Source organism: Topomyia yanbarensis, chromosome 2, assembly GCF_030247195.1.
Source record: "Topomyia yanbarensis strain Yona2022 chromosome 2, ASM3024719v1, whole genome shotgun sequence".
NCBI classification, from domain to species: Eukaryota; Metazoa; Arthropoda; class Insecta; order Diptera; family Culicidae; genus Topomyia; species Topomyia yanbarensis.
This window is the reverse complement of record NC_080671.1, coordinates 438,194,867-438,222,650: the sequence shown is the minus strand read 5'-3', so window position 1 is coordinate 438,222,650 and position 27,784 is coordinate 438,194,867. Positions and strand designations below refer to the sequence as shown.

The 27,784-nt window shown below is 34.2% G+C and overlaps 2 protein-coding genes across 5 annotated transcripts in view; both read right to left on the bottom strand.

Moving 5' to 3' along the window:
- The window catches only part of LOC131685569 (G protein-activated inward rectifier potassium channel 3-like), a 90,605-nt gene extending 80,826 nt beyond the window's left edge, over positions 1–9,779 (bottom strand). Inside the window, exon 1 of the mRNA XM_058969386.1 lies at positions 9,589–9,779. Coding sequence (XP_058825369.1) covers positions 9,589–9,779 — 191 coding nt within the window. The remainder of the gene's footprint in view (positions 1–9,588) is intronic.
- Positions 9,780–9,813: 34 nt separating this feature from the next.
- The window catches only part of LOC131685570 (G protein-activated inward rectifier potassium channel 3-like), a 432,523-nt gene continuing 414,552 nt past the window's right edge, over positions 9,814–27,784 (bottom strand). For all 4 annotated transcript variants that reach the window (XM_058969389.1, XM_058969391.1, XM_058969392.1 and 1 more), the window contains one exon: positions 9,814–10,302. Coding sequence is in view for 2 of the 4 variants with exons in the window: in XM_058969391.1 (XP_058825374.1) it covers positions 10,259–10,302 (44 nt within the window). In the remaining 2 variants the exon portion in view is untranslated. The remainder of the gene's footprint in view (positions 10,303–27,784) is intronic.

Genomic DNA, 27,784 nt, shown 5'->3' with positions numbered 1-27,784 from the left:
AAAGGGGTAACGAGGCACGTCCAAATCGAGGCAGGTACTTCCGGTATCGCCTCCGACAACGTGCCCCTTTTCTTCGCATTTTCTACACAGTGCAGTCCTGTCCGGGACTTTACAGTTTTTCGACTGATGTCCGAGTTCCAAGCACCTGAAGCACCGCTCCATATGCTTGGTAACTCGTGGAGAAACTCTCAGCGAGCACACTGATCAGCCGGAATTTTATCTTGCCGGTGTCCGCCAACTTGTTGGCAACGATCACCGATAGTCGATTCGCCACCATTTCAGTGCCTCCATACTATTTCCTAATCCGGATCGTAGCCGGTACATCTAGTTTGCACTACTCGATCTGTGCCCCCATCAGTTCTTCTACGGTCGTTATCTCGTCTAGACCATTGCACTCGACTACGGCTTCTTGCGACAGGGTTCTCACGTTCGCTTCACTGCCCAAGGATTAAACACAGAGCTCGCAGTAGATCCAGTACTTGACGGAAGGATCCTTCTGCAGCTCGAAGATCATCTCGCCTTTTTGAGTGCGCCTCGTTTTAACAACATTCTCTCCCATTTCTTTCAGCTCTGGGTCCTCTCTCATTTTCTTGAGAAGAACGTTTTATCCTTCGCTTCGATGATCAGTGCATCGCCCTTGAGCCTCTTCCGAAGAGTCTTGCATTTCTCTTTCGTCTCTTGTTCCTTCATCATTTCTTCACTTTGTTTCCGTTTCCTCCGCTTCGCCTACTGGCTTCTCATGATGCCCCAACCACGGTCTTTCCCAACGTTCCTCTGTTCGCTGGACCCCTCCAACTCGCTCTTCTGCTTTTTCGGGTCATCTTGCTCTCCCGCTGTGTCCCTCATTCTTTTCTTCGAGAGAGTATTGTGGTGACTCTTCGGTGGCACCTCAGTATCTGCCGTCGCGTGTTCTGTGGCTTCCATCAGAGCTTTTTTGACGGATTCAGCTCTCATCAAGAGCACCTTCTGCTCGCATTCAGCAGTTGTTACGGTCGATTTAATATTTGTCACACACCTTGTGCTTATCCTTCACAAAGTCATAGAGCTCGTCGATCTTTTTTCTCACCTCCGTCAAGCACGACTTCACAAAATGTGAATCATTCTGAGCAGTGTCGCTACCTGATCTCGATTCAGTAACCCCATCTCCCGTTGGTTTCCTCTGTACCAAGCCGCTGCTGGTACTCGCTGTGGCTACTGGTGGCGTAACCCCCTGATCTCTACAGCTTACCACTCCTTGTAAACGAAATCGCGTCCTGCCGGGCTCCGCATGCCTCTCCAATCATATTTGTTTTTTATGTTTTCATGCTGGTGGGTTCCAACTACAGGTTGCTATCTCAACTCGTTGTATGCAGTTATCTATGCAAGCAGTGAGGACAATCGTGGGTTGAACTCTGGACTATGAACTTTGGACTCTATACTCTGGACTCTGGTCTCTTGATGTTGTGCTCTGGACTCTAGACTCTGAACTGTGGACTTTGGACTCTGAGTTCTAGACTCTTGGTTCTAGACGCTGGACTCTGGACTCTGGACTCTGGACTCTGGACTCTGGACTCTGGACTCTGGACTCTGGACTCTGGACTCTGGACTCTGGACTCTGGACTCTGGACTCTGGACTCTGGACTCTGGACTCTGGACTCTGGACTCTGGACTCTGAACTCTGGACTCTGGACTCTGGACTCTGTACTCTGGACTCTGGACTCTGGACTCTGGACTCTGGTCTCTGGAATCTGGACTCTGGACTCTGGACTCTGGACTCTGGACTCTGGACTCTGGACTCCGGACTCTGGACCCTGGACTCTGGACTCTGGACTCTGGACTCTGGACTCTGCACTCTGGACTCTGGACTCTGGACTCTGGACTCTGGACTCTGGACTCTGGACTCTGGACTCTGGACTCTGGACTCTGGACTCTGGACTCTGGACTCTGGACTCTGGACTCTGGACTCTGGACTCTGGACTCTGGACTCTGGACTCTGGACTCTGGACTCTGGACTCTGGACTCTGGACTCTGGACTCTGGACTCTGGACTCTGGACTCTGGACTCTGGACTCTGGACTCTGGACTCTGGACTCTGGACTCTGGACTCTGGACTCTGGACTCTGGACTCTGGACTCTGGACTCTGGACTCTGGACTCTGGACTCTGGACTCTGGACTCGGGACTCTGGACTCTGGACTCTGGACTTTGGACTCTGGACTCTGGATTCGCAACTTTGGACTCTGGACTCTGGACTCTGAACTCTGGACTCTGGACTCTGGACTCTGGACTCTGGACTCTGGACTCTGGACTCTGGACTCTGGACTCTGGACTCTGGACTCTGGACTCTGGACTCTGGACTCTGGACTCTGGACTCTGGACTCTGGACTCTGGACTCTGGACTCTGGACTCTGGACTCTGGACTCTGGACTCTGGACTCTGGACTCTGGACTCTGGACTCTGGACTCTGGACTCTGGACTCTGGACTCTGGACTCTGGACTCTGGACTCTGGACTCTGGACTCTGGACTCTGGACTCTGGACTCTGGACTCTGGACTCTGAACTCTGGACTCTGAACTCTGGACTCTGGACTCTTTACTCTGGACTCTGGACTCTGGACTCTGGACTCTGGACTCTGGACTCTGGACTCTGGACTCTGGACTCTGGACTCTGGACTCTGGACTCTGGACTCTGGACTCTGGACTCTGGACTCTTGACTCTGGACTCTGGACTCTGGATTCGCAGCTTTGGACTCTGGACTCTAGGCTCCGGGCTCTGAACTCTGGGCGCTATGCTCTGTACACTGGACTCTGGGCTTTGGACTCTGGATTCTAGACTCTGGACTCTGGTCTCTTAATGTTGTGCTCTGAACTATGGGCTCTGGACTCTGAACTCTGGGCTTTGGACTCTGAGTTCTAGACTCTGGGCTGTAAACAATGGACTCTGGACTCTGGACGCTGAACTGTGAACTCTGGATTCGCAACTTTGGACTCTAGACTCTGGGCTCTGGATTCTAGGCTCTAGACTCTGGATGCTGGGCTCTGGACTCTGGACTCTGGACTCTGAACTCTGGACTCTGGACTCTGGACTCTGGACTCTGGACTCTGGACTCTGGACTCTGGACTCTGGACTCTGGACTCTGGACTCTGGACTCTGGACTCTGGACTCTGGACTCTGGACTCTGGACTCTGGACTCTGGACTCTGGACTCTGGACTCTGGACTCTGGACTCTGGACTCTGGACTCTGGACTCTGGACTCTGGACTCTGGACTCTTGACTCTGGACTCTGGACTCTGGATTCGCAGCTTTGGACTCTGGACTCTAGGCTCCGGGCTCTGAACTCTGGGCGCTATGCTCTGTACACTGGACTCTGGGCTTTGGACTCTGGATTCTAGACTCTGGACTCTGGTCTCTTAATGTTGTGCTCTGAACTATGGGCTCTGGACTCTGAACTCTGGGCTTTGGACTCTGAGTTCTAGACTCTGGGCTGTAAACAATGGACTCTGGACTCTGGACGCTGAACTGTGAACTCTGGATTCGCAACTTTGGACTCTAGACTCTGGGCTCTGGATTCTAGGCTCTAGACTCTGGATGCTGGGCTCTGGACTCTGGACTCTGGACTCTGAACTCTGGACTCTGGACTCTGGACTCTGGACTCTGGACTCTGGACTCTGGACTCTGGACTCTGGACTCTGGACTCTGGACTCTGGACTCTGGACTCTGGACTCTGGACTCTGGACTCTGGACTCTGGACTCTGGACTCTGGACTCTGGACTCTGGACTCTGGACTCTGGACTCTTGACTCTGGACTCTGGACTCTGGATTCGCAGCTTTGGACTCTGGACTCTAGGCTCCGGGCTCTGAACTCTGGGCGCTATGCTCTGTACACTGGACTCTGGGCTTTGGACTCTGGACTCTGGACTCTGGACTCTGGACTCTGGACTCTGGACTCTGGACTCTGGACTCTGGACTCTGGACTCTGGACTCTGGACTCTGGACTCTGGACTCTGGACTCTGGACTCTGGACTCTGGACTCTGGACTCTGGACTCTGGACTCTGGACTCTGGACTCTGGACTCTGGACTCTGGACTCTGGACTCTGGACTTTGGACTCTGGACTCTGGATTCGCAACTTTGGACTCTGGACTCTGGACTCTGAACTCTGGACTCTGGACTCTGGACTCTGGACTCTGGACTCTGGACTCTGGACTCTGGACTCTGGACTCTGGACTCTGGACTCTGGACTCTGGACTCTGGACTCTGGACTCTGGACTCTGGACTCTGGACTCTGGACTCTGGACTCTGGACTCTGGACTCTGGACTCTGGACTCTGGACTCTGGACTCTGGACTCTGGACTCTGGACTCTGGACTCTGGACTCTGGACTCTGGACTCTGGACTCTGGACTCTGGACTCTGGACTCTGGACTCTGGACTCTGGACTCTGGACTCTGGACTCTGGACTCTGGACTCTGGACTCTGGACTCTGGACTCTGGGCTCTGGACTCTGGACTCTGGACTCTGGACTCTGGACTCTGGACTCTGGACTCTGGACTCTGGACTCTGAACTCTGGACTCTGAACTCTGGACTCTGGACTCTTTACTCTGGACTCTGGACTCTGGACTCTGGACTCTGGACTCTGGACTCTGGACTCTGGACTCTGGACTCTGGACTCTGGACTCTGGACTCTGGACTCTGGACTCTGGACTCTGGACTCTGGACTCTGGACTCTGGACTCTGGACTCTGGACACTGGACTCTGGACTCTGGACTCTGGACTCTGGACTCTGGACTCTGGACTCTGGACTCTGGACTCTGGACTCTGGACTCTGGACTCTGGACTCTGGACTCTGGACTCTGGACTCTGGACTCTGGACTCTGGACTCTGGACTCTGGTCTCTTAATGTTGTGCTCTGAACTATGGGCTCTGGACTCTGAACTCTGGGCTTTGGACTCTGAGTTCTAGACTCTGGGCTGTAAACAATGGACTCTGGACTCTGGACGCTGAACTGTGAACTCTGGATTCGCAACTTTGGACTCTAGACTCTGGGCTCTGGATTCTAGGCTCTAGACTCTGGATGCTGGGCTCTGGACTCTGGACTCTGGACTCTGAACTCTGGACTCTGGACTCTGGACTCTGGACTCTGGACTCTGGACTCTGGACTCTGGACTCTGGACTCTGGACTCTGTACTCTGGACTCTGGACTCTGGACTCTGGACTCTGGACTCTGGACTCTGGACTCTGGACTCTGGACTCTGGACTCTGGACTCTGGACTCTGGACTCTGGACTCTGGACTCTGGACTCTGGACTCTTGACTCTGGACTCTGGACTCTGGATTCGCAGCTTTGGACTCTGGACTCTAGGCTCCGGGCTCTGAACTCTGGGCGCTATGCTCTGTACACTGGACTCTGGGCTTTGGACTCTGGATTTTAGACTCTGGACTCTGGTCTCTTAATGTTGTGCTCTGAACTCTGGGCTCTGGACTCTGAACCTAGGGCTTTGGACTCTGAGTTCTAGACTCTGGGCTGTAAACAATGGACTCTGGACTCTGGACGCTGAACTGTAAACTCTGGATTCGCAACTTTGGACTTTGGACTCTAGACTCTGGGCTCTGGATTCTAGGCTCTAGACTCTGGATGCTGGGCTCTGGACTCTGGACTCTGGACTCTGGACTCTGGACTCTGGACTCTGGACTCTAGACTCTGGACTCTGGACTCTGGACTCTGGACTCTGGACTCTGAACTCGCTCTCTGAACGCATCTTCTGGCATTTGGGCAGGCAGCCCGGAGGATGCTGAGCCTTTCGTTGCACCAGTACGCCACACTCCGGCAGTTCCTCGGCTCCATTTTCCTCGGCATTGTTACATCACATGCCTCGCTATTGTTTCTAATAGCTCATCGGCGCTCGGAATTGGAGTTACGTTGTCAGCCCGAAATGCTTCCACAAAAAGGTCCTTCTCCACTTTCGCTCATCAGTTCTCGCTCCCCGCTTTACAATACAATTCCGCCGACCAATATTGTAGTGGATCGCCTGGTGGTCGCTATGTGAATACTGCTCACTAGCTCGCCAATTCGTGTTATTCGAGAGCGAATGACTGCAGATGGTTATGTCGATTATAGATTCCCGATCCTCTTTACGGAATGTGCTAGCGGAATTTTCGTTGCACAGTCTTACATCCGGCTTCGTCAGGGCTTCCAACAAGCTGTAACCTCTTACGTTGGTCAGCCTGCTACCACTCCACGGCCCAAGCAGAAAAAAAAACTTTCAAAACAGCACTGAGAATGCAGGAAAAAAAATGTACAAAACCCTACTCAACGAACGGGTTTGCTTTTGCCCAGAATCCGATTCCTTCCCAACACTACCTTATGGCATTATTTCGGGGAGGGGTTTAATGTGCATAGCACCCACTCTATTTCAAATACTTAGAATTTAGCTTCTTCAGTAGGGTTACAGGACTACACCTCGGCACACTACTAGCTCACCACCATCCACACAAACCATGGCAATCGGAGAGCTAGCTGTGAAACTTCAGATTGTCTAATTTACCGATCCCTTTGGCTCCCTTGTGCCATTCAGCACCGCAACTCCCTTCTCGTACTATTCAGCACCACTTACTCGTTGAGCTCCCGACTTGTTCGCGAACTACTCGGTCTAATCCCCAAAGATAGATCTAACCTACTCTGACGGAGAATTCCCCGGTGAGAGAAGTTCTCCCGAACCCGAGCCAACCAATCAGGTGTCGAGGTCAGTTCGGCGATTCCGGTGGAGCAGGGCGTCCTGTTCACTGGTGTCCCGACGACCTGCGACTGGTAGTATCTCATCGACAGCGCACATAGTTTCAGTCGTAGACTGCCACAACAGTTGCTAAACGATGTCACAGTGATTCAGATTTATCTGGGTTATCTCCATTACCGTTGGACTGCAGTCGCCTTCTTGTAGAAAGGGCATTAAAGGAACCCGTCTGATGGTCGTTTCCGTCCGCTGAAGTGCAAAGCAAAAGTTCACTTCGGCCTAGCAAGATGACCCGTCTCCCTGCATTTCCAGCACATCCCGGATCTATCAGGGCCTTTGCAAGTCCCTGCTAAATGTCCAAAGCCCAAACACTTGAAGCATTGCTCCGCTTCTTTATTTACTCGTGGGGCGGCTCGCAGTAGGAATCTCGAGCATCCAACCATAACTTTGCCTACCTCCAGTGCTTTGTCTGCAGCGGTTACCGGTAAACGAATCATCGCTGTCTGAGTTCCTCCGTATTCCTTAACCGGATTATGTGTACCTCGCCCAGGTTACATTGCTACTCTCTGGACTCTGGACCCTCTGGACTCTCTGGACTCTCTGGACTCTGGACTCTGGTTTCTCTGAAATCTGTAGACTCTGTGGACTCTGTGGACTCTGTGGACTCTGTGGACTCTGTGGACTCTGTGGACTCTGTGGACTCTGTGGACTCTGTGGACTATGTGGACTATGTGGACTCTGTGGACTCTGTGGACTCTGTGGACTCTGTGGACTCTGTGGACTCTGTGGACTCTGTGGACTCTGTGGACTCTGTGGACTCTGTGGACTCTGTGGACTCTGTGAACTCTGTGGACTCTGTGGACTCTGTGGACTCTGTGGACTCTGTGGACTCTGTGGACTCTGTGGACTCTGTGGACTCTGTGGACTCTGTGGACTCTGTGGACTCTGTGGACTCTGTGGACTCTGTGGACTCTGTGGACTCTGTGGACTCTGTGGACTCTGTGGACTCTGTGGACTCTGTGGACTCTGTGGACTCTGTGGACTCTGTGGACTCTGTGGACTCTGTGGACTCTGTGGACTCTGTGGACTCTGTGGACTCTGTGGACTCTGTGGACTCTGCGGACTCTGTGGACTCTGCGGACTCTGTGGACTCTGCGGACTCTGTGGACTCTGCGGACTCTGTGGACTCTGTTGACTCTGTGGACTCTCTGGACTCTCAGGACGCTGGATTATGAACTCAGGACTATGAACTCTGGACTCTGGATTCTGAATTCTGAACTCTGGACTCTGGACTCTGGACTCTGGACTCTGGACTCTGCACTGTGGACTCTGGACTGTGGACTGTGGACTGTGGACTCTGGACTCTGGAGTCTGGAGTCTGGAGTCTGGAGTCTGGAGTCTGGACTCTGGACTCTGGACTTTGGACTTTGGACTCTGGACTCTGTACTTTGGGCTCTGAACCTATGACTCGGGATCCTGGTTTCTTTTCTCTGAACTATGGGCTCTGGATCCTGGTCTCTGGTCACTGGACTCTCGATGCTGGACTCTTTCTCTGGACTTTGGGCTGTGGACCTATGACTTGGGATTCTGGTTTCTTTTCCCCAAACTTTAAATTCTGGATCCTGGTCTCTGGTCACTGCACTCTCAGCGCTGGACTCTTTCTTTGCACTCTGGACTCTGAACTCCGAATAGCATGTGGAACGTGTCAATCGAGTCAATATACTCTGAAGACTTTAGCTCTGAACTGGGGTCTCTGGACTCTGTGCTGTGAATTCTAAACTCTGGACACTGGGAACTCTGAACATACATAGAGTTCATGCGTGAGAATTCCTAATTTGGAAAAAATTGATTTACTGCGGCATTTTTCGACCAATTTTTAATGATCAAAATGGCGTTGGACAATTTGCATATTTTGCCTGAAAAATTCTCGAAGATAAACAAATTTTCATATTGTTGTCCCTAAATCGCACAATATTTCTTAGCACAACATAGCATACTGTTGGAAAGTCTTCTTTACAAATATGTAAATAAATCTGAAACTGACAGAAAAATGGCAACGCGGCTTATTTTTTGTGCCAAATGCTACAGAATTTTTTTTTTTGCGATGAATAGAGATTTGTATTGAATTAGAGAAGATCTACATTACTTGAAAACTTGAAAAGCTTAATTATTTTTTGATTTTTTATAGCACCGCGTAAGTGGATTCGTGGAATAGATTGAAACCCACCATAAATAAGTAATGTGTTATTTAGTATTTAGTTGGTATTTAGAATTAAACTTATCAAGCTCGAAAACACAATACCAAAACAGAGTGTATTAAAACATAAATATATTTAAGAATGTATTTCACATTACTTGAAGTTCATAATGATAGCGTTATATCTTTAAAAGAAACAATGAAAATGGAACTCCCCCCATTTTCCAATACTACTAGCTAACCCAGAGCTTCCCTGCGTAATGTGCAATTAAATGCAAGCTTTGTTTTTTATTGTCGAACATAGCAACGATTCAAAATAGTATCGACTTCCTCCTTTAAATCCACCTACATTGCCATTATAAGCAATTGCACTCAATAAAACTATAAAACTAGAAAAGAATCTTATCAAACGCCCCTGAAAATAACCTTCTTCAATGTCTTCCGCAGCCACTGAACCAAACTATCATCAAGTAATCCACACCGATCACGATTCACGATAGACCGCACATGCTCATCCAAGTAAGCTGCGATAACGCTTTTCGCGTGCCAGACAATGTTGGTAAACAACCACCCTGAAGGATGATTGAACAAAACAACGGCCTAGCTCTCGAGTACCTACACCTATCCGGTCGGTATGTCCGACAAGTTTAAACTAGAAAAATGTGGTGCAATAAGCTGTCACTTACCTCACACTCTCCTGCCGGCTGAACCCACTGCCATGGGTGGAAATCCGGGATAGGCTGGGAACAATAGTCAACGGCAGGTTGCCGATCACACTGTCCAGCGAGTCCGGTTCCTCCTCAATCACACCCGGGCGCATGAAAATCCGATTCAACGGTTTTTTCTCCTCCAGCAGGGCTAGTTGGCGGTCGGACATTTCGATTCGTTTTTTATTAGCTGACACGACGCTGTTTCTTTGAGATTCACTTTATTAGAAATAATTTACTGTTGATCTTATGAAGTATTGGCGGATTCCTTAACGTTTACGCACTAGCAATTTGTTGAATTCGATTCAATAGCTTCTCTTTGATCGGCAATTCCTTAACTTAATAACAAAATCGCTGGTTGAAATTAATAAAAAAAATTGCGCTATTCCTGTATCTTATGTAAAATTGCATAAACCTACGCTGAGCTTGCTCAAATGGAAAAATAAAACTTTTGAAAAGTTTGCCCTAGGTAAAATTGTAAAAAAACACGCACGAGAATCAATGATAACCTCTGACTTTTGCGCTTTGACTTTCTTTCGGCGCTAAACCCACCGACGACGACGCGCACCAGTTCCTAATTCAATTCACAAAAAAACACATACACAAGTAGATAGTAACGATTCCGCTCTGCAGCATCCGCAGGAAGTTTCTACTCTACTCCACTTTCGCCGTCGGTCCACTTCTTCAGCCCGGCTAGAGTCAGTTATCACAATGCAATATGTTCGCGACCGGTTGGACGGGAAGAGAGACGGAGAAGAGAAAAAAAAAGTTTAATTAAATCCAATTAGTCGGTCATCTCGATGGCTTTTGACACTTTAGGTTTGACACTGAACTTCAGCGGAATTACAGAACACACACACAAACACCGGACATGAGCTAAAACACTGATCGAAGCAACACATGAAATTCGTGCAATTTGAAACAAAAAAAAACAAACACAAAACACCAAGGGCAACCAACCGTGTATGTTTGTTAGTAGGGTTTGATTTGGAGAAAAAAAAGGGACGCCTACTAGAACTCTGGCTGGGGGTCGGATTTAAGCGTTGTTAGACCGCGATGTGCGCACCGGTCGACTGCGGTAGAACTACTAATTTAGTCCAGCGGCCTGGGCGGACTGGGCCGGTCCGAGCAGAATTACTATAACTATTCCCGGTGGCCGCGGGAATAAAACACTACACATAAGGTAGCGCGGCATATGTGATTACCGCGTGTCCAGCGAAGGTTAGCATATTGTTAGTTTAGTGCGAGTTTCGGACCCGGATGATATTTGCGTAAATGTTAGACTACATATGTGTATGCGCTTAAATTAGATGACAATGGAAGCTGTGAGCAATTTGCCGGGAAGAGTTGACTACTGGGATGATGGTGGTTGTGATGAATGCAGATTCTATGAGGCGATGCGATTGATGTTCTGACCTCAAGAGGGCAGTAGGTCTAGTGTAATCCGGTTAAGCATCCAGAGTGGAGACTCCCTGTCTGCTGTGATAAGTGACAGAGGTTGGAGTTGAGTCAATTGGATATGATATATTGCATCGAATTGAATTATTCCAATCAGAGATGAGAAATGTGACATGGTTTGTCTGTGTACTATAGTAAAGAATTTGCGAAGTCTTTGCTTCAGAAGGAACAGAATGCTCCGAATAGATGTAACTACTACGGACAAAATGTGAAATGAGAAATGAGAAATGAGACATGAGAAATGAGAAATGAGAAATGAGAAATGAGAAATGAGAAATGAGAAATGAGAAATGAGAAATGAGAAATGAGAAATGAGAAATGAGAAATGAGAAATGAGAAATGAGAAATGAGAAATGAGAAATGAGAAATGAGAAATGAGAAATGAGAAATGAGAAATGAGAAATGAGAAATGAGAAATGAGAAATGAGAAATGAGAAATGAGAAATGAGAAATGAGAAATGAGAAATGAGAAATGAGAAATGAGAAATGAGAAATGAGAAATGAGAAATGAGAAATGAGAAATGAGAAATGAGAAATGAGAAATGAGAAATGAGAAATGAGAAATGAGAAATGAGAAATGAGAAATGAGAAATGAGAAATGAGAAATGAGAAATGAGAAATGAGAAATGAGAAATGAGAAATGAGAAATGAGAAATGAGAAATGAGAAATAAGAAATAAGAAATGAGAAATGAGAAATGGGAAAATTAGGAATCAAAAATCAAAAATCAAGTATCACAAGCGGAAATTAAAAATCGATCGAAATAAAAAGAATCCAAAATACAAAATCCAAAATTCAAAATCGAAAATCGAAAATTGAAAATAAAAATCAAAAATTGTGAACCGTTAATTGTACCTCGAGAATTGAGAATCGAGAACCGAGAATCGAAAATCAAGAATCGGGAACCGAGAATCGAGAATCGAGAATCGAGAATCGAGAATCGAGAATTCGAAAATTCGAAAATTCGAAAATTCGAAAATTCGAAAATTCGAGAATTCGAAAATTCGAAAATTCGAAAATTCGAAAATTCGAAAATTCGAAAATTCGAAAATTCGAAAATTCGAAAATTCGAAAATTCGAAAATTCGAAAATTCGAAAATTCGAAAATTCGAAAATTCGAAAATTCGAAAATTCGAAAATTCGAAAATTAGAAAATTCAAAAATTCGAAAATTCGAAAATCCGAAAATTCGAAAATTCGAAAATTCGAAAATTCGAAAATTCGAAAATTCGAAAATTCGAAAATTCGAAAATTCGACAATTCGAAAATTCGAAAATTCGAAAATTCGAAAATTCGAAAATTCGAAAATTCGAAAATTCGAAAATTCGAAAATTCGAAAATTCGAAAATTCGAAAATTCGAAAATTCGAAAATTCGAAAATTCGAAAATTCGAAAATTCGAAAATTCGAAAATTCGAAAATTCGAAAATTCGAAAATTCGAAAATTCGAAAATTCGAAAATTCGAAAATTCGAAAATTCGAAAATTCGAAAATTCGAAAATTCGAAAATTCGAAAATTCGAAAATTCGAAAATTCGAAAATTCGAAAATTCGAAAATTCGAAAATTCGAAAATTCGAAAATTCGAAAATTCGAAAATTCGAAAATTCGAAAATTCGAAAATTCGAAAATTCGAAAATTCGAAAATTCGAAAATTCGAAAATTCGAAAATTCAAAAATTCAAAAATTCGAAAATTCGAAGATTCAAAAATTCAAAAATTCGAAAATTCGAAAATTCGAAAATTCGAAAATTCGAAAATTCGAAAATTCGAAAATTCGAAAATTCGAAAATTCGAAAATTCGAAAATTCGAAAATTCGAAAATTCGAAAATTCGAAAATTCGAAAATTCGAAAATTCGAAAATTCGAAAATTCGAAAATTCGAAAATTCGAAAATTCGAAAATTCGAAAATTCGAAAATTCGAAAATTCGAAAATTCGAAAATTCGAAAATTCGAAAATTCGAAAATTCGAAAATTCGAAAATTCGAAAATTCGAAAATTCGAAAATTCGCAAATTCGAAAATTCGAAAATTCGAAAATTCGAAAATTCGTAAATTCGTAAATTCGTAAATTCGTAAATTCGTAAATTCGTAAATTCGTAAATTCGAAAATTCGAAAATTCGAAAATTCGAAAATTCGAAAATTTGAAAATTTGAAAATTTGTAAATTTGAAAATTTGAAAATTTGAAAATTTGAAAATTTGAAAATTTGAAAATTTGAAAATTTGAAAATTTGAAAGCTTGAAAATTTGAAAATTTGAAAATTTGAAAATTTGAAAATTTGAAAATTTGAAAATTTGAAAATTTGAAAATTTGAAAATTTGAAAATTTGAAAATTTGAAAATTTGAAAATTTGAAAATTTGAAAATTTGAAAATTTGAAAATTTGAAAATTTGAAAATTTGAAAATTTGAAAATTTGAAAATTTGAAAATTTGAATATTTGAAAATTTGAAAATTTGAAAATTTGAAAATTTGAAAATTTGAAAATTTGAAAATTTGAAAATTTGAAAATTTGAAAATTTGAAAATTTGAAAATCTGAAAATTTGAAAATTTGAAAATTTGAAAATTTGAAAATTTGAAACTTTGAAAATTTGAAAATTTGAAAATTTGAAAATTTGAAAATTTGAAAATTTGAAAATTTGAAAATTTGAAAATTTGAAAATTTGAAAATTTGAAAATTTGAAAATTTGAAAATTTGAAAATTTGAAAATTTGAAAATTTGAAAATTTGAAAATTCGAAAATTCGAAAATTCGAAAATTCGAAAATTCGAAAATTCGAAAATTCGAAAATTCGAAAATTCGAAAATTCGAAAATTCGAAAATTCGAAAATTCGAAAATTCGAAAATTCGAAAATTCGAAAATTCGAAAATTCGAAAATTCGAAAATTCGAAAATTCGAAAATTCGAAAATTCGAAAATTCGAAAATTCGAAAATTCGAAAATTCGAAAATTCGAAAATTCGAAACTTCGAAAATTCGAAAATTCGAAAATTCGAAAATTCGAAAATTCGAAAATTCGAAAATTCGAAAATTCGAAAATTCGAAAATTCGAAAATTCGAAAATTCGAAAATTCGAAAATTCGAAAATTCGAAAATTCGAAAATTCGAAAATTCGAAAATTCGAAAATTCGAAAATTCGAAAATTCGAAAATTCGAAATTTCGAGAATTCGAGAATTCTAAAATTCGAAAATTCGAAAATTCGAAAATTCGAAAATTCGAAATTTCGAGAATTCGAAAATTCGAAAATTCGAAAATTCGAAAATTCGAAAATTCGAAAATTCGAAAATTCGAAAATTCGAAAATTCGAAAATTCGAAAATTCGAAAATTCGAAAATTCGAAAATTCGAAAATTCGAAAATTCGAAAATTCGAAAATTCGAAAATTCGAAAATTCGAAAATTCGAAAATTCGAAAATTTGAAAATTCGAAAATTCGAAAATTCGAAAATTCGAAAATTCGAAAATTCGAAAATTCGAAAATTCGAAAATTCGAAAATTCGAAAATTCGAAAATTCGAAAATTCGAAAATTCGAGAATTCGAGAATTCGAGAATTCGAGAATTCGAAAATTCGAAAATTCGAAAATTCGAAAATTCAAAAATTCTAAAAATTCAAAAATTCAAAAATTCAAAAATTCAAAAATTCGAAAATTCGAAAATTCGAAAATTCGAAAATTCGAAAATTCGAAAATTCGAAAATTCGAAGATTCGAAAATTCGAAAATTCGAAAATTCGAAAATTCAAAAATTCAAAAATTCAAAAATTCGAAAATTCGAAAATTCGAAAATTCGAAAATTCGAAAATTCGAAAATTCGAAAATTCGAAAATTCGAAAATTCGAAAATTCGAAAATTCAAAAATTCGAAAATTCGAAAATTCGAAAATTCGAAAATTCGAAAATTCGAAAATTCGAAAATTCGAAAATTCGAAAATTCGAAAATTCGAAAATTCGAAAATTCGAAAATTCGAAAATTCGAAAATTCGAAAATTCGGAAATTCGAAAATTCGAAAATTCGAAAATTCAAAAATTCGAAAATTCGAAAATTCGAAAATTCGAAAATTCGAAAATTCGAAAATTCAAAAATTCGAAAATTCGAAAATTCGAAAATTCGAAAATTCGAAAATTCGAAAATTCGAAAATTCGAAAATTCAAAAATTCGAAAATTCGAAAATTCGAAAATTCGAAAATTCGAAAATTCGAAAATTCGAAAATTCGAAAATTCGAAAATTCGAAAATTCGAAAATTCGAAAATTCGAAAATTCGAAAATTCGAAAATTCGAAAATTCGAAAATTCGAAAATTCGAAAATTCGAAAATTCGAAAATTCGAAAATTCGAAAATTCGAAAATTCGAAAATTCGAAAATTCGAAAATTCGAAAATTCGAAAATTCGAAAATTCGAAAATTCGAAAATTCGAAAATTCGAAAATTCGAAAATTCGAAAATTCGAAAATTCGAAAATTCGAAAATTCGAAAATTCAAAAATTCGAAAATTCGAAAATTCGAAAATTCGAAAATTCGAAAATTCGAAAATTCGAAAATTGGAAAATTCGAAAATTCGAAAATTCGAAAATTCGAAAATTCGAAAATTCGAAAATTCAAAAATTCGAAAATTCGAAAATTTGAAAATTTGAAAATTTGAAAATTTGAAAATTTGAAAATTTGAAAATTTGAAAATTTGAAAATTTGAAAGCTTGAAAATTTGAAAATTTGAAAATTTAAAAATTTGAAAATTTGAATATTTGAAAATTTGAAAATTTGAAAATTTGAAAATTTGAAAATTTGAAAATTTGAAAATTAGAAAATTTGAAAATTTGAAAATTTGAAAATTTGAAAATTTGAAAATTTGAAAATTTGAAAATTTGAAAATTTGAAAATTTGAAAATTTGAAAATTTGAAAATTTGAAAATTTGAAAATTTGAAAATTTGAAAATTTGAAAATTCAAAAATTCGAAAATTCGAAAATTCGAAAATTCGAAAATCTGAAAATTCGAAAATTCGAAAATTCGAAAATTCGAAAATTCGAAAATTCGAAAATTCGAAAATTAGAAAATTCGAAAATTCGAAAATTCGAAAATTCGAAAATTCGAAAATTCGAAAATTCGAAAATTCGAAAATTCGAAAATTCGAAAATTCGAAAATTCGAAAATTCGAAAATTCGAAAATTCGAAAATTCGAAAATTCGAAAATTCGAAAATTCGAAAATTCGAAAATTCGAAAATTCGAAAATTCGAAAATTCGAAAATTCGAAAATTCGAAAATTCGAAAATTCGAAAATTCGAAAATTCGAAAATTCGAAAATTCGAAAATTCGAAAATTCGAAAATTCGAAAATTCGAAAATTCGAAAATTCGAAAATTCGAGAATTCGAAAATTCGAAATTTCGAAATTTCGAGAATTCGAAAATTCGAAAATTCGAAAATTCGAAAATTCGAAAATTCGAAAATTCGAAAATTCGAAAATTCGAAAATTCGAAAATTCGAAAATTCGAAAATTCGAAAATTCGAAAATTCGAAAATTCGAAAATTCGAAAATTCGAAAATTCGAAAATACGAAAATTCGAAAATTCGAAAATTCGAAAATTCGAAAATTCGAAAATTCGATAATTCGATAATTCGAAAATTCGAAAATTCGAAAATTCGAAAATTCGAAAATTCGAAAATTCGAAAATTCGAAAATTCGAAAATTCGAAAATTCGAAAATTCGAAAATTCGAAAATTCGAAAATTCGAAAATTCGAAAATTCGAAAATTCGAAAATTCGAAAATTCGAAAATTCGAAAATTCGAAAATTCAAAAATTCAAAAATTCAAAAATTCGAAAATTCGAAAATTCGAAAATTCGAAAATTCCAAAATTCGAAAATTCGAAAATTCGAAAATTCGACAATTCGAAAATTCGAAAATTCGAAAATTCGAAAATTCGAAAATTCGAAAATTCGAAAATTCGAAAATTCGAAAATTCGAAAATTCGAAAATTCGAAAATTCGAAAATTCGAAAATTCGAAAATTCGAAAATTCGAAAATTCGAAAATTCGAAAATTCGAAAATTCGAAAATTCGAAAATTCGAAAATTCGAAAATTCGAAAATTCGAAAATTCGAAATTCGAAATTCGAAAATTCGAAAATTCGAAAATTCGAAAATTCGAAAATTCGAAAATTCGAAAATTCGAAAATTCGAAAATTCGAAAATTCGAAAATTCGAAAATTCGAAAATTCGAAAATTCGAAAATTCGAAAATTCGAAAATTCGAAAATTCGAAAATTCGAAAATTCGAAAATTCGAAAATTCGAAAATTCGAAAATTCGAAAATTCGAAAATTCGAAAATTCGAAAATTCGAAAATTCGAAAATTCGAAAATTCAAAAATTCAAAAATTCGAAAATTCGAAAATTCGAAAATTCGAAAATTCGAAAATTCGAAAATTCGAAAATTCGAAAATTCGAAAATTCGAAAATTCGAAAATTCGAAAATTCGAAAATTCGAAATTCGAAATTCGAAATTCGAAAATTCGAAAATTCGAAAATTCGAAAATTCGAAAATTCGAAAATTCGAAAATTCGAAAATTCGAAAATTCGAAAATTCGAAAATTCGAAAATTCGAAAATTCGAAAATTCGAAAATTCGAAAATTCGAAAATTCGAAAATTCGAAAATTAGAAAATTAGAAAATTCAAAAATTCAAAAATTCAAAAATTCAAAAATTCAAAAATTCAAAAATTCGAAAATTCCAAAATTCGAAAATTCGACAATTCGAAAATTCGAAAATTCGAAAATTCGAAAATTCGAAAATTCGAAAATTCGAAAATTCGAAAATTCGAAAATTCGAAAATTCGAAAATTCGAAAATTCGAAAATTCGAAAATTCGAAAATTCGAAAATTCGAAAATTCGAAAATTCGAAAATTCGAAAATTCGAAAATTCGAAAATTCGAAAATTCGAAAATTCGAAAATTCGAAAATTCGAAAATTCGAAAATTCGAAAATTCGAAAATTCGAAATTCGAAAATTCGAAAATTCGAAAATTCGAAAATTCGAAAATTCGAAAATTCGAAAATTCGAAAATTCGAAAATTCGAAAATTCGAAAATTCAAAAATTCTAAAATTCTAAAATTCGAAAATTCGAAAATTCAAAAATTCAAAAATTCGAAAATTCGAAAATTCGAAAATTCGAAAATTCGAAAATTCGAAAATTCGAAAATTCGAAAATTCGAAAATTCGAAAATTCGAAAATTCGAAAATTCGAAAATTCGAAAATTCGAAAATTCGAAAATTCGAAAATTCGAAAATTCGAAAATTCGAAAATTCGAAAATTCGAAAATTCGAAAATTCGAAAATTCGAAAATTCGAAAATTCGAAAATTCGAAAATTCGAAAATTCGAAAATTCGAAAATTCGAAAATTCGAAAATTCGAAAATTCGAAAATTCGAAAATTCGAAAATTCGAAAATTCGAAAATTCGAACATTCGAAAATTCGAAAATTCGAAAATTCCAAAATTCCAAAATTCCAAAATTCCAAAATTCCAAAATTCCAAAATTCGAAAATTCGAAAATTCGAAAATTCGAAAATTCGAAAATTCGAAAATTCGAAAATTCGAAAATTCGAAAATTCGAAAATTCGAAAATTCGAAAATTCGAAAATTCGAAAATTCGAAAATTCGAAAATTCGAAAATTCGAAAATTCGAAAATTCGAAAATTCGAAAATTCGAAAATTCGAAAATTCGAAAATTCGAAAATTCGAAAATTCGTAAATTCGTAAATTCGTAAATTCGAAAATTCGAAAATTCGAAAATTCAAAAATTCGAAAATTCGAAAATTTGAAAATTTGAAAATTTGAAAATTTGAAAATTTGAAAATTTGAAAATTTGAAAATTTGAAAGCTTGAAAATTTGAAAATTTGAAAATTTGAATATTTGAAAATTTGAATATTTGAAAATTTGAAAATTTGAAAATTTGAAAATTTGAAAATTTGAAAATTTGAAAATTTGAAAATTTGAAAATTTGAAAATTTGAAAATTTGAAAATTTGAAAATTTGAAAATTTGAAAATTTGAAAATTTGAAAATTTGAAAATTTGAAAATTTGAAAATTTGAAAATTTGAAAATTTGAAAATTTGAAAATTTGAAAATTTGAAAATTTGAAAATTTGAAAATTTGAAAATTTGAAAATTTGAAAATTTAAAAATTTGAAAATTTGAAAATTTGAAAATTTGAAAATTTGAATATTTGAAAATTTGAATATTTGAAAATTTGAAAATTTGAAAATTTGAAAATTTGAAAATTCGAAAATTCGAAAATTCGAAAATTCGAAAATTCGAAAATTCGAAAATTCGAAAATTCGAAAATTCGAAAATTCGAAAATTCGAAAATTCGAAAATTCGAAAATTCGAAAATTCGAAAATTCGAAAATTCGAAATTCGAAAATTCGAAAATTCGAAAATTCGAAAATTCGAAAATTCGAAAATTCGAAAATTCGAAAATTCGAAAATTCGAAAATTCGAAAATTCTAAAATTCTAAAATTCGAAAATTCGAAAATTCAAAAATTCAAAAATTCGAAAATCGAAATTCGAAAATTCGAAAATTCGAAAATTCGAAAATTCGAAAATTCGAAAATTCGAAAATTCGAAAATTCGAAAATTCGAAAATTCGAAAATTCGAAAATTCGAAAATTCGAAAATTCGAAAATTCGAAAATTCGAAAATTCGAAAATTCGAAAATTCGAAAATTCGAAAATTCGAAAATTCGAAAATTCGAAAATTCGAAAATTCGAAAATTCGAAAATTCGAAAATTCGAAATTCGAAAATTCGAAAATTCGAAAATTCGAAAATTCGAAAATTCGAAAATTCGAAAATTCGAAAATTCGAAAATTCGAAAATTCGAAAATTCGAAAATTCCAAAATTCGAAAATTCGAAAATTCGAAAATTCGAAAATTCGAAAATTCGAAAATTCGAAAATTCGAAAATTCGAAAATTCGAAAATTCGAAATAAATTCGAAAATTCGAAAATTCGAAAATTCGAAAATTCGAAAATTCGAAAATTCGAAAATTCGAAAATTCGAAAATTCGAAAATTCGAAAATTCGTAAATTCGTAAATTCGTAAATTCGAAAATTCGAAAATTCGAAAATTCAAAAATTCGAAAATTCGAAAATTTGAAAATTTGAAAATTTGAAAATTTGAAAATTTGAAAATTTGAAAATTTGAAAATTTGAAAATTTGAAAGCTTGAAAATTTGAAAATTTGAAAATTTGAATATTTGAAAATTTGAATATTTGAAAATTTGAAAATTTGAAAATTTGAAAATTTGAAAATTTGAAAATTTGAAAATTTGAAAATTTGAAAATTTGAAAATTTGAAAATTTGAAAATTTGAAAATTTGAAAATTTGAAAATTTGAAAATTTGAAAATTTGAAAATTTGAAAATTTGAAAATTTGAAAATTTGAAAATTTGAAAATTTGAAAATTTGAAAATTTGAAAATTTGAAAATTTGAAAATTTGAAAATTTGAAAATTTGAAAATTTGAAAATTTGAAAATTTAAAAATTTGAAAATTTGAAAATTTGAAAATTTGAAAATTTGAAAATTTGAAAATTTGAAAATTTGAAAATTTGAAAATTTGAAAATTCAAAAATTCGAAAATTCGAAAATTCGAAAATTCGAAAATCTGAAAATTCAAAAATTCGAAAATTCGAAAATTCGAAAATTCGAAAATTCGAAAATTCGAAAATTCGAAAATTCGAAAATTCGAAAATTCGAAAATTCGAAAATTCGAAAATTCGAAAATTCGAAAATTCGAAAATTCGAAAATTCGAAAATTCGAAAATTCGAAAATTCGAAAATTCGAAAATTCGAAAATTCGAAAATTCGAAAATTCGAAAATTCGAAAATTCGAAAATTCGAAAATTCGAAAATTCGAAAATTCGAAAATTCGAAAATTCGAAAATTCGAAAATTCGAAAATTCGAAAATTCGAAAATTCGAAAATTCGAAAATTCGAAAATTCGAAAATTCGAAAATTCGAAAATTCGAAAATTCGAAAATTCGAGAATTCGAGAATTCGAGAATTCGAAAATTCGAAAATTCGAAAATTCGAAAATTCAAAAATTCGAAAATTCGAAAATTCGAAAATTCGAAAATTCGAAAATTCGAAGATTCGAAAATTCGAAAATTCGAAAATTCAAAAATTCAAAAATTCAAAAATTCAAAAATTCGAAAATTCGAAAATTCGAAAATTCGAAAATTCGAAAATTCGAAAATTCGAAAATTCGAAAATTCGAAAATTCGAAAATTCGAAAATTCGAAAATTCGAAAATTCGAAAATTCGAAAATTCGAAAATTCGAAAATTCGAAAATTCGAAAATTCGAAAATTCGAAAATTCGAAAATTCGAAAATTCGAAAATTCGAAAATTCGAAAATTCGAAAATTCGAAAATTCGAAAATTCGAAAATTCGAAAATTCGAAAATTCGAAAATTCGAAAATTCGAAAATTCGAAAATCTGAAAATTCAAAAATTCGAAAATTCGAAAATTCGAAAATTCGAAAATTCGAAAATTCGAAAATTCGAAAATTCGAAAATTCGAAAATTCGAAAATTCGAAAATTCGAAAATTCGAAAATTCGAAAATTCGAAAATTCGAAAATTCGAAAATTCGAAAATTCGAAAATTCGAAAATTCGAAAATTCGAAAATTCGAAAATTCGAAAATTCGAAAATTCGAAAATTCGAAAATTCGAAAATTCGAAAATTCGAAAATTCGAAAATTCGAAAATTCGAAAATTCGAAAATTCGAAAATTCGAAAATTCGAAAATTCGAAAATTCGAAAATTCGAAAATTCGAAAATTCGAAAATTCGAAAATTCGAAAATTCGAAAATTCGAAAATTCGAAAATTCGAAAATTCGAAAATTCGAAAATTCGAAAATTCGAAAATTCGAAAATTCGAATTTTCGAATTTTCGAATTTTCGAATTTTCGAATATTCGAAAATTCGAAAATTCGAAAATTCGAAAATTCGAAAATTCGAAAATTCGAAAATTCGAAAATTCGAAAATTCGAAAATTCGAAAATTCGAAAATTCGAAAATTCGAAAATTCGAAAATTCGAAAATTCGAAAATTCGAAAATTCGAAAATTCGAAAATTCGAAAATTCGAAAATTCGAAAATTCGAAAATTCGAAAATTCGAAAATTCGAAAATTCGAAAATTCGAAAATTCGAAAATTCGAAAATTCGAAAATTCGAAAATTCGAAAATTCGAAAATTCGAAAATTCGAAAATTCGAAATTCGAAAATTCGAAAATTCGAAAATTCGAAAATTCGAAAATTCGACATTTCGAGAATTCGAGAATTCGAGAATTCTAAAATTCGAAAATTCTAAAATTCGAAAATTCGAAAATTCGAAAATTCGAAAATTCGAAAATTCGAAAATTCGAAAATTCGAAAATTCGAAAATTCGAAAATTCGAAAATTCGAAAATTCGAAAATTCGAAAATTCGAAAATTCGAAAATTCGAAAATTCGAAAATTCGAAAATTCGAAAATTCGAAAATTCGAAAATTCGAAAATTCGAAAATTCGAATTTTCGAATTTTCGAATTTTCGAAAATTCGAAAATTCAAAAATTCAAAAATTCGAAAATTCGAAAATTCGAAAATTCGAAAATTCGAAAATTCGAAAATTCGAAAATTCGAAAATTCGAAAATTTGAAAATTCGAAAATTCGAAAATTCGAAAATTCGAAAATTCGAAAATTCAAAAATTCGAAAATTCGAAAATTCGAAAATTCGAAAATTCGAAAATTCGAAAATTCGAAAATTCGAGAATTCGAGAATTCGAGAATTCGAAAATTCGAAAATTCGGAAATTCGAAAATTCGAAAATTCGAAAATTCAAAAATTCGAAAATTCGAAAATTCGAAAATTCGAAAATTCGAAAATTCGAAAATTCGAAAATTCAAAAATTCAAAAATTCAAAAATTCGAAAATTCGAAAATTCGAAAATTCGAAAATTCGAAAATTCGAAAATTCTAAAATTCGAAAATTCGAAAATTCGAAAATTCGAAAATTCGAAAATTCGAAAATTCGAAAATTCGAAAATTCGAAAATTCGAAAATTCGAAAATTCGAAAATTCGAAAATTCGAAAATTCGAAAATTCGAAAATTCGAAAATTCGAAAATTCGAAAATTCGAAAATTCGAAAATTCGAAAATTCGATAATTCGAAAATTCGAAAATTCGAAAATTTGAAAATTTGAAAATTCGAAAATTCGAAAATTCGAAAATTCGAAAATTCGAAAATTCGAAAATTCGAAAATTCGAAAATTCGAAAATTCGAAAATTCGAAAATTCGAAAATTCAAAAATTCGAAAATTCGAAAATTCGAAAGTTTTCAAGTTTTCAAGTTTTCAAGTTTTCAAGTTTTCAAGTTTTCAAGTTTTCAAGTTTTCAAGTTTTCAAGTTTTCAAGTTTTCAAGTTTTCAAGTTTTCAAGTTTTCAAGTTTTCAAGTTTTCAAGTTTTCAAGTTTTCAAGTTTTCAAGTTTTCAAGTTTTCAAGTTTTCAAGTTTTCAAGTTTTCAAGTTTTCAAGTTTTCAAGTTTTCAAGTTTTCAAGTTTTCAAGTTTTCAAGTTTTCAAGTTTTCAAGTTTTCAAGTTTTCAAGTTTTCAAGTTTTCAAGTTTTCAAGTTTTCAAGTTTTCAAGTATTCAAGTTTTCAAGTTTTCAAGTTTTCAAGTTTTCAAGTTTTCAAGTTTTCAAGTTTTCAAGTTTTCAAGTTTGGAAGTTTCGAAAATTCAAAAATTCGAAAATTTGAAAATTCGAAAATACGAAAATTCGAAAATTCGAAAATTCGAAAATTCGAAAATTCGAAAATTCGAAAATTCGAAGATTCGAAAATTCGAAAATTCGAAAATTCGAAAATTCGAAAATTCGAAAATTCGAAAATTCGAAAATTCGAAAATTCGAAAATTCGAAAATTCGAAAATTCGAAAATTCGAAAATTCGAAAATTCGAAAATTCGAAAATTCGAAAATTCGAAAATTCGAAAATTCGAAAATTCGAAAATTCGAAAATTCGAAAATTCGAAAATTCGAAAATTCGAAAATTCGAAAATTCGAAAATTCGAAAATTCGAAAATTCGAAAATTCGAAAATTCGAAAATTCGAAAATTCGAAAATTCGAAAATTCGAAAATTCGAAAATTCGAAAATTCGAATTTTCGAATTTTCGAATTTTCGAATTTTCGAATTTTCGAATATTCGAAAATTCGAAAATTCGAAAATTCGAAAATTCGAAAATTCGAAAATTCGAAAATTCGAAAATTCGAAAATTCGAAAATTCGAAAATTCGAAAATTCGAAAATTCGAAAATTCGAAAATTCGAAAATTCGAAAATTCGAAAATTCGAAAATTCGAAAATTCGAAAATTCGAAAATTCGAAAATTCGAAAATTCGAAAATTCGAAAATTCGAAAATTCGAAAATTCGAAAATTCGAAAATTCGAAAATTCGAAAATTCGAAAATTCGAAAATTCGAAAATTCGAAAATTCGAAAATTCGAAAATTCGAAAATTCGAAAATTCGAAAATTCGAAAATTCGAAAATTCGAAAATTCGAAAATTCGAAAATTCGAAAATTCGAAAATTCGAAAATTCGAAAATTCGAAAATTCGAAAATTCGAAAATTCGAAAATTCGACATTTCGAGAATTCGAGAATTCGAGAATTCTAAAATTCGAAAATTCGAAAATTCGAAAATTCGAAAATTCGAAAATTCGAAAATTCGAAAATTCGAAAATTCGAAAATTTGAAAATTCGAAAATTCGAAAATTCGAAAATTCGAAAATTCGAAAATTCGAAAATTCGAAAATTCGAAAATTCGAAAATTCGAAAATTCGAAAATTCGAAAATTCGAAAATTCGAAAATTCGAAAATTCGAAAATTCGAAAATTCGAAAATTCGAAAATTCGAAAATTCGAAAATTCGAAAATTCGAAAATTCGAAAATTCGAAAATTCGAAAATTCGAAAATTCGAAAATTCGAAAATTCGAAAATTCGAAAATTCGAAAATTCGAATTTTCGAATTTTCGAATTTTCGAAAATTCGAAAATTCGAAAATTCGAAAATTCGAAAATTCGAAAATTCGAAAATTCGAAAATTCGAAAATTCGAAAATTCGAAAATTTGAAAATTCGAAAATTCGAAAATTCGAAAATTCGAAAATTCGAAAATTCGAAAATTCGAAAATTCGAAAATTCGAAAATTCGAAAATTCGAAAATTCGAAAATTCGAAAATTCGAAAATTCGAAAATTCGAGAATTCGAGAATTCGAGAATTCGAAAATTCGAAAATACGAAAATTCGAAAATTCAAAAATTCGAAAATTCGAAAATTCGAAAATTCGAAAATTCGAAAATTCGAAGATTCGAAAATTCGAAAATTCGAAAATTCAAAAATTCAAAAATTCAAAAATTCAAAAATTCGAAAATTCGAAAATTCGAAAATTCGAAAATTCGAAAATTCGAAAATTCGAAAATTCGAAAATTCGAAAATTCGAAAATTCGAAAATTCGAAAATTCGAAAATTCGAAAATTCGAAAATTCGAAAATTCGAAAATTCGAAAATTCGAAAATTCGAAAATTCGAAAATTCGAAAATTCGAAAATTCGAAAATTCGAAAATTCGAAAATTCGAAAATTCGAAAATTCGAAAATTCGAAAATTCGAAAATTCGAAAATTCGAAAATTCGAAAATTCGAAAATTCGAAAATTCGAAAATTCGAAAATTCGAAAATTCGAAAATTCGAAAATTCGAAAATTTGAAAATTTGAAAATTCGAAAATTCGAAAATTCGAAAATTCGAAAATTCGAAAATTCGAAAATTCGAAAATTCGAAAATTCGAAAATTCGAAAATTCGAAAATTCAAAAATTCGAAAATTCGAAAATTCGAAAATTCGAAAATTCGAAAATTCGAAAATTCGAAAATTCGAAAATTCGAAAATTCGAAAATTCGAAAATTCGAAAATTCGAAAATTCGAAAATTCGAAAATTCGAAAATTCGAAAGTTTTCAAGTTTTCAAGTTTTCAAGTTTTCAAGTTTTCAAGTTTTCAAGTTTTCAAGTTTTCAAGTTTTCAAGTTTTCAAGTTTTCAAGTTTTCAAGTTTTCAAGTTTTCAAGTTTTCAAGTTTTCAAGTTTTCAAGTTTTCAAGTTTTCAAGTTTTCAAGTTTTCAAGTTTTCAAGTTTTCAAGTTTTCAAGTTTTCAAATTTTCAAGTTTTCAAGTTTTCAAGTTTTCAAGTTTTCAAGTTTTCAAGTTTTCAAGTTTTCAAGTTTTCAAGTTTTCAAGTTTTCAAGTTTTCAAGTTTTCAAGTTTTCAAGTTTTCAAGTTTTCAAGTTTTCAAGTTTTCAAGTTTTCAAGTTTTCAAGTTTTCAAGTTTTCAAGTTTTCAAGTTTTCAAGTTTTCAAGTTTTCAAGTTTTCAAGTTTTCAAGTTTTCAAGTTTTCAAGTTTTCAAGTTTTCAAGTTTTCAAGTTTTCAAGTTTTCAAGTTTTCAAGTTTTCAAGTTTTCAAGTTTTCAAGTTTTCAAGTTTTCAAGTTTTCAAGTTTTCAAGTTTTCAAGTTTTCAAGTTTTCAAGTTTTCAAGTTTTCAAGTTTTCAAGTTTTCAAGTTTTCAAGTTTTCAAGTTTTCAAGTTTTCAAGTTTTCAAGTTTTCAAGTTTTCAAGTTTTCAAGTTTTCAAGTTTTCAAGTTTTCAAGTTTTCAAGTTTTCAAGTTTTCAAGTTTTCAAGTTTTCAAGTTTTCAAGTTTTCAAGTTTTCAAGTTTTCAAGTTTTCAAGTTTTCAAGTTTTCAAGTTTTCAAGTTTTCAAGTTTTCAAGTTTTCAAGTTTTCAAGTTTTCAAGTTTTCAAGTTTTCAAGTTTTCAAGTTTTCAAGTTTTCAAGTTTTCAAGTTTTCAAGTTTTCAAGTTTTCAAGTTTTCAAGTTTTCAAGTTTTCAAGTTTTCAAGTTTTCAAGTTTTCAAGTTTTCAAGTTTTCAAGTTTTCAAGTTTTCAAGTTTTCAAGTTTTCAAGTTTTCAAGTTTTCAAGTTTTCAAGTTTTCAAGTTTTCAAGTTTTCAAGTTTTCAAGTTTTCAAGTTTTCAAGTTTTCAAGTTTTCAAGTTTTCAAGTTTTCAAGTATTCAAGTATTCAAGTTTTCAAGTTTTCAAGTTTTCAAGTTTTCAAGTTTTCAAGTTTTCAAGTTTTCAAGTTTTCAAGTTTTCAAGTTTTCAAGTTTTCAAGTTTTCAAGTTTTCAAGTTTTCAAGTTTTCAAGTTTTCAAGTTTTCAAGTTTTCAAGTTTTCAAGTTTTCAAGTTTTCAAGTTTTCAAGTTTTCAAGTTTTCAAGTTTTCAAGTTTTCAAGTTTTCAAGTTTTCAAGTTTTCAAGTTTTCAAGTTTCCAAGTTTTCAAGTTTTCAAGTTTTCAAGTTTTCAAGTTTTCAAGTTTTCAAGTTTTCAAGTTTTCAAGTTTTCAAGTTTTCAAGTTTTCAAGTTTTCAAGTTTTCAAGTTTTCAAGTTTTCAAGTTTTCAAGTTTTCAAGTTTTCAAGTTTTCAAGTTTTCAAGTTTTCAAGTTTTCAAGTTTTCAAGTTTTCAAGTTTTCAAGTTTTCAAGTTTCCAAGTTTTCAAGTTTTCAAGTTTTCAAGTTTTCAAGTTTTCAAGTTTTCAAGTTTTCAAGTTTTCAAGTTTTCAAGTTTTCAAGTTTTCAAGTTTTCAAGTTTTCAAGTTTTCAAGT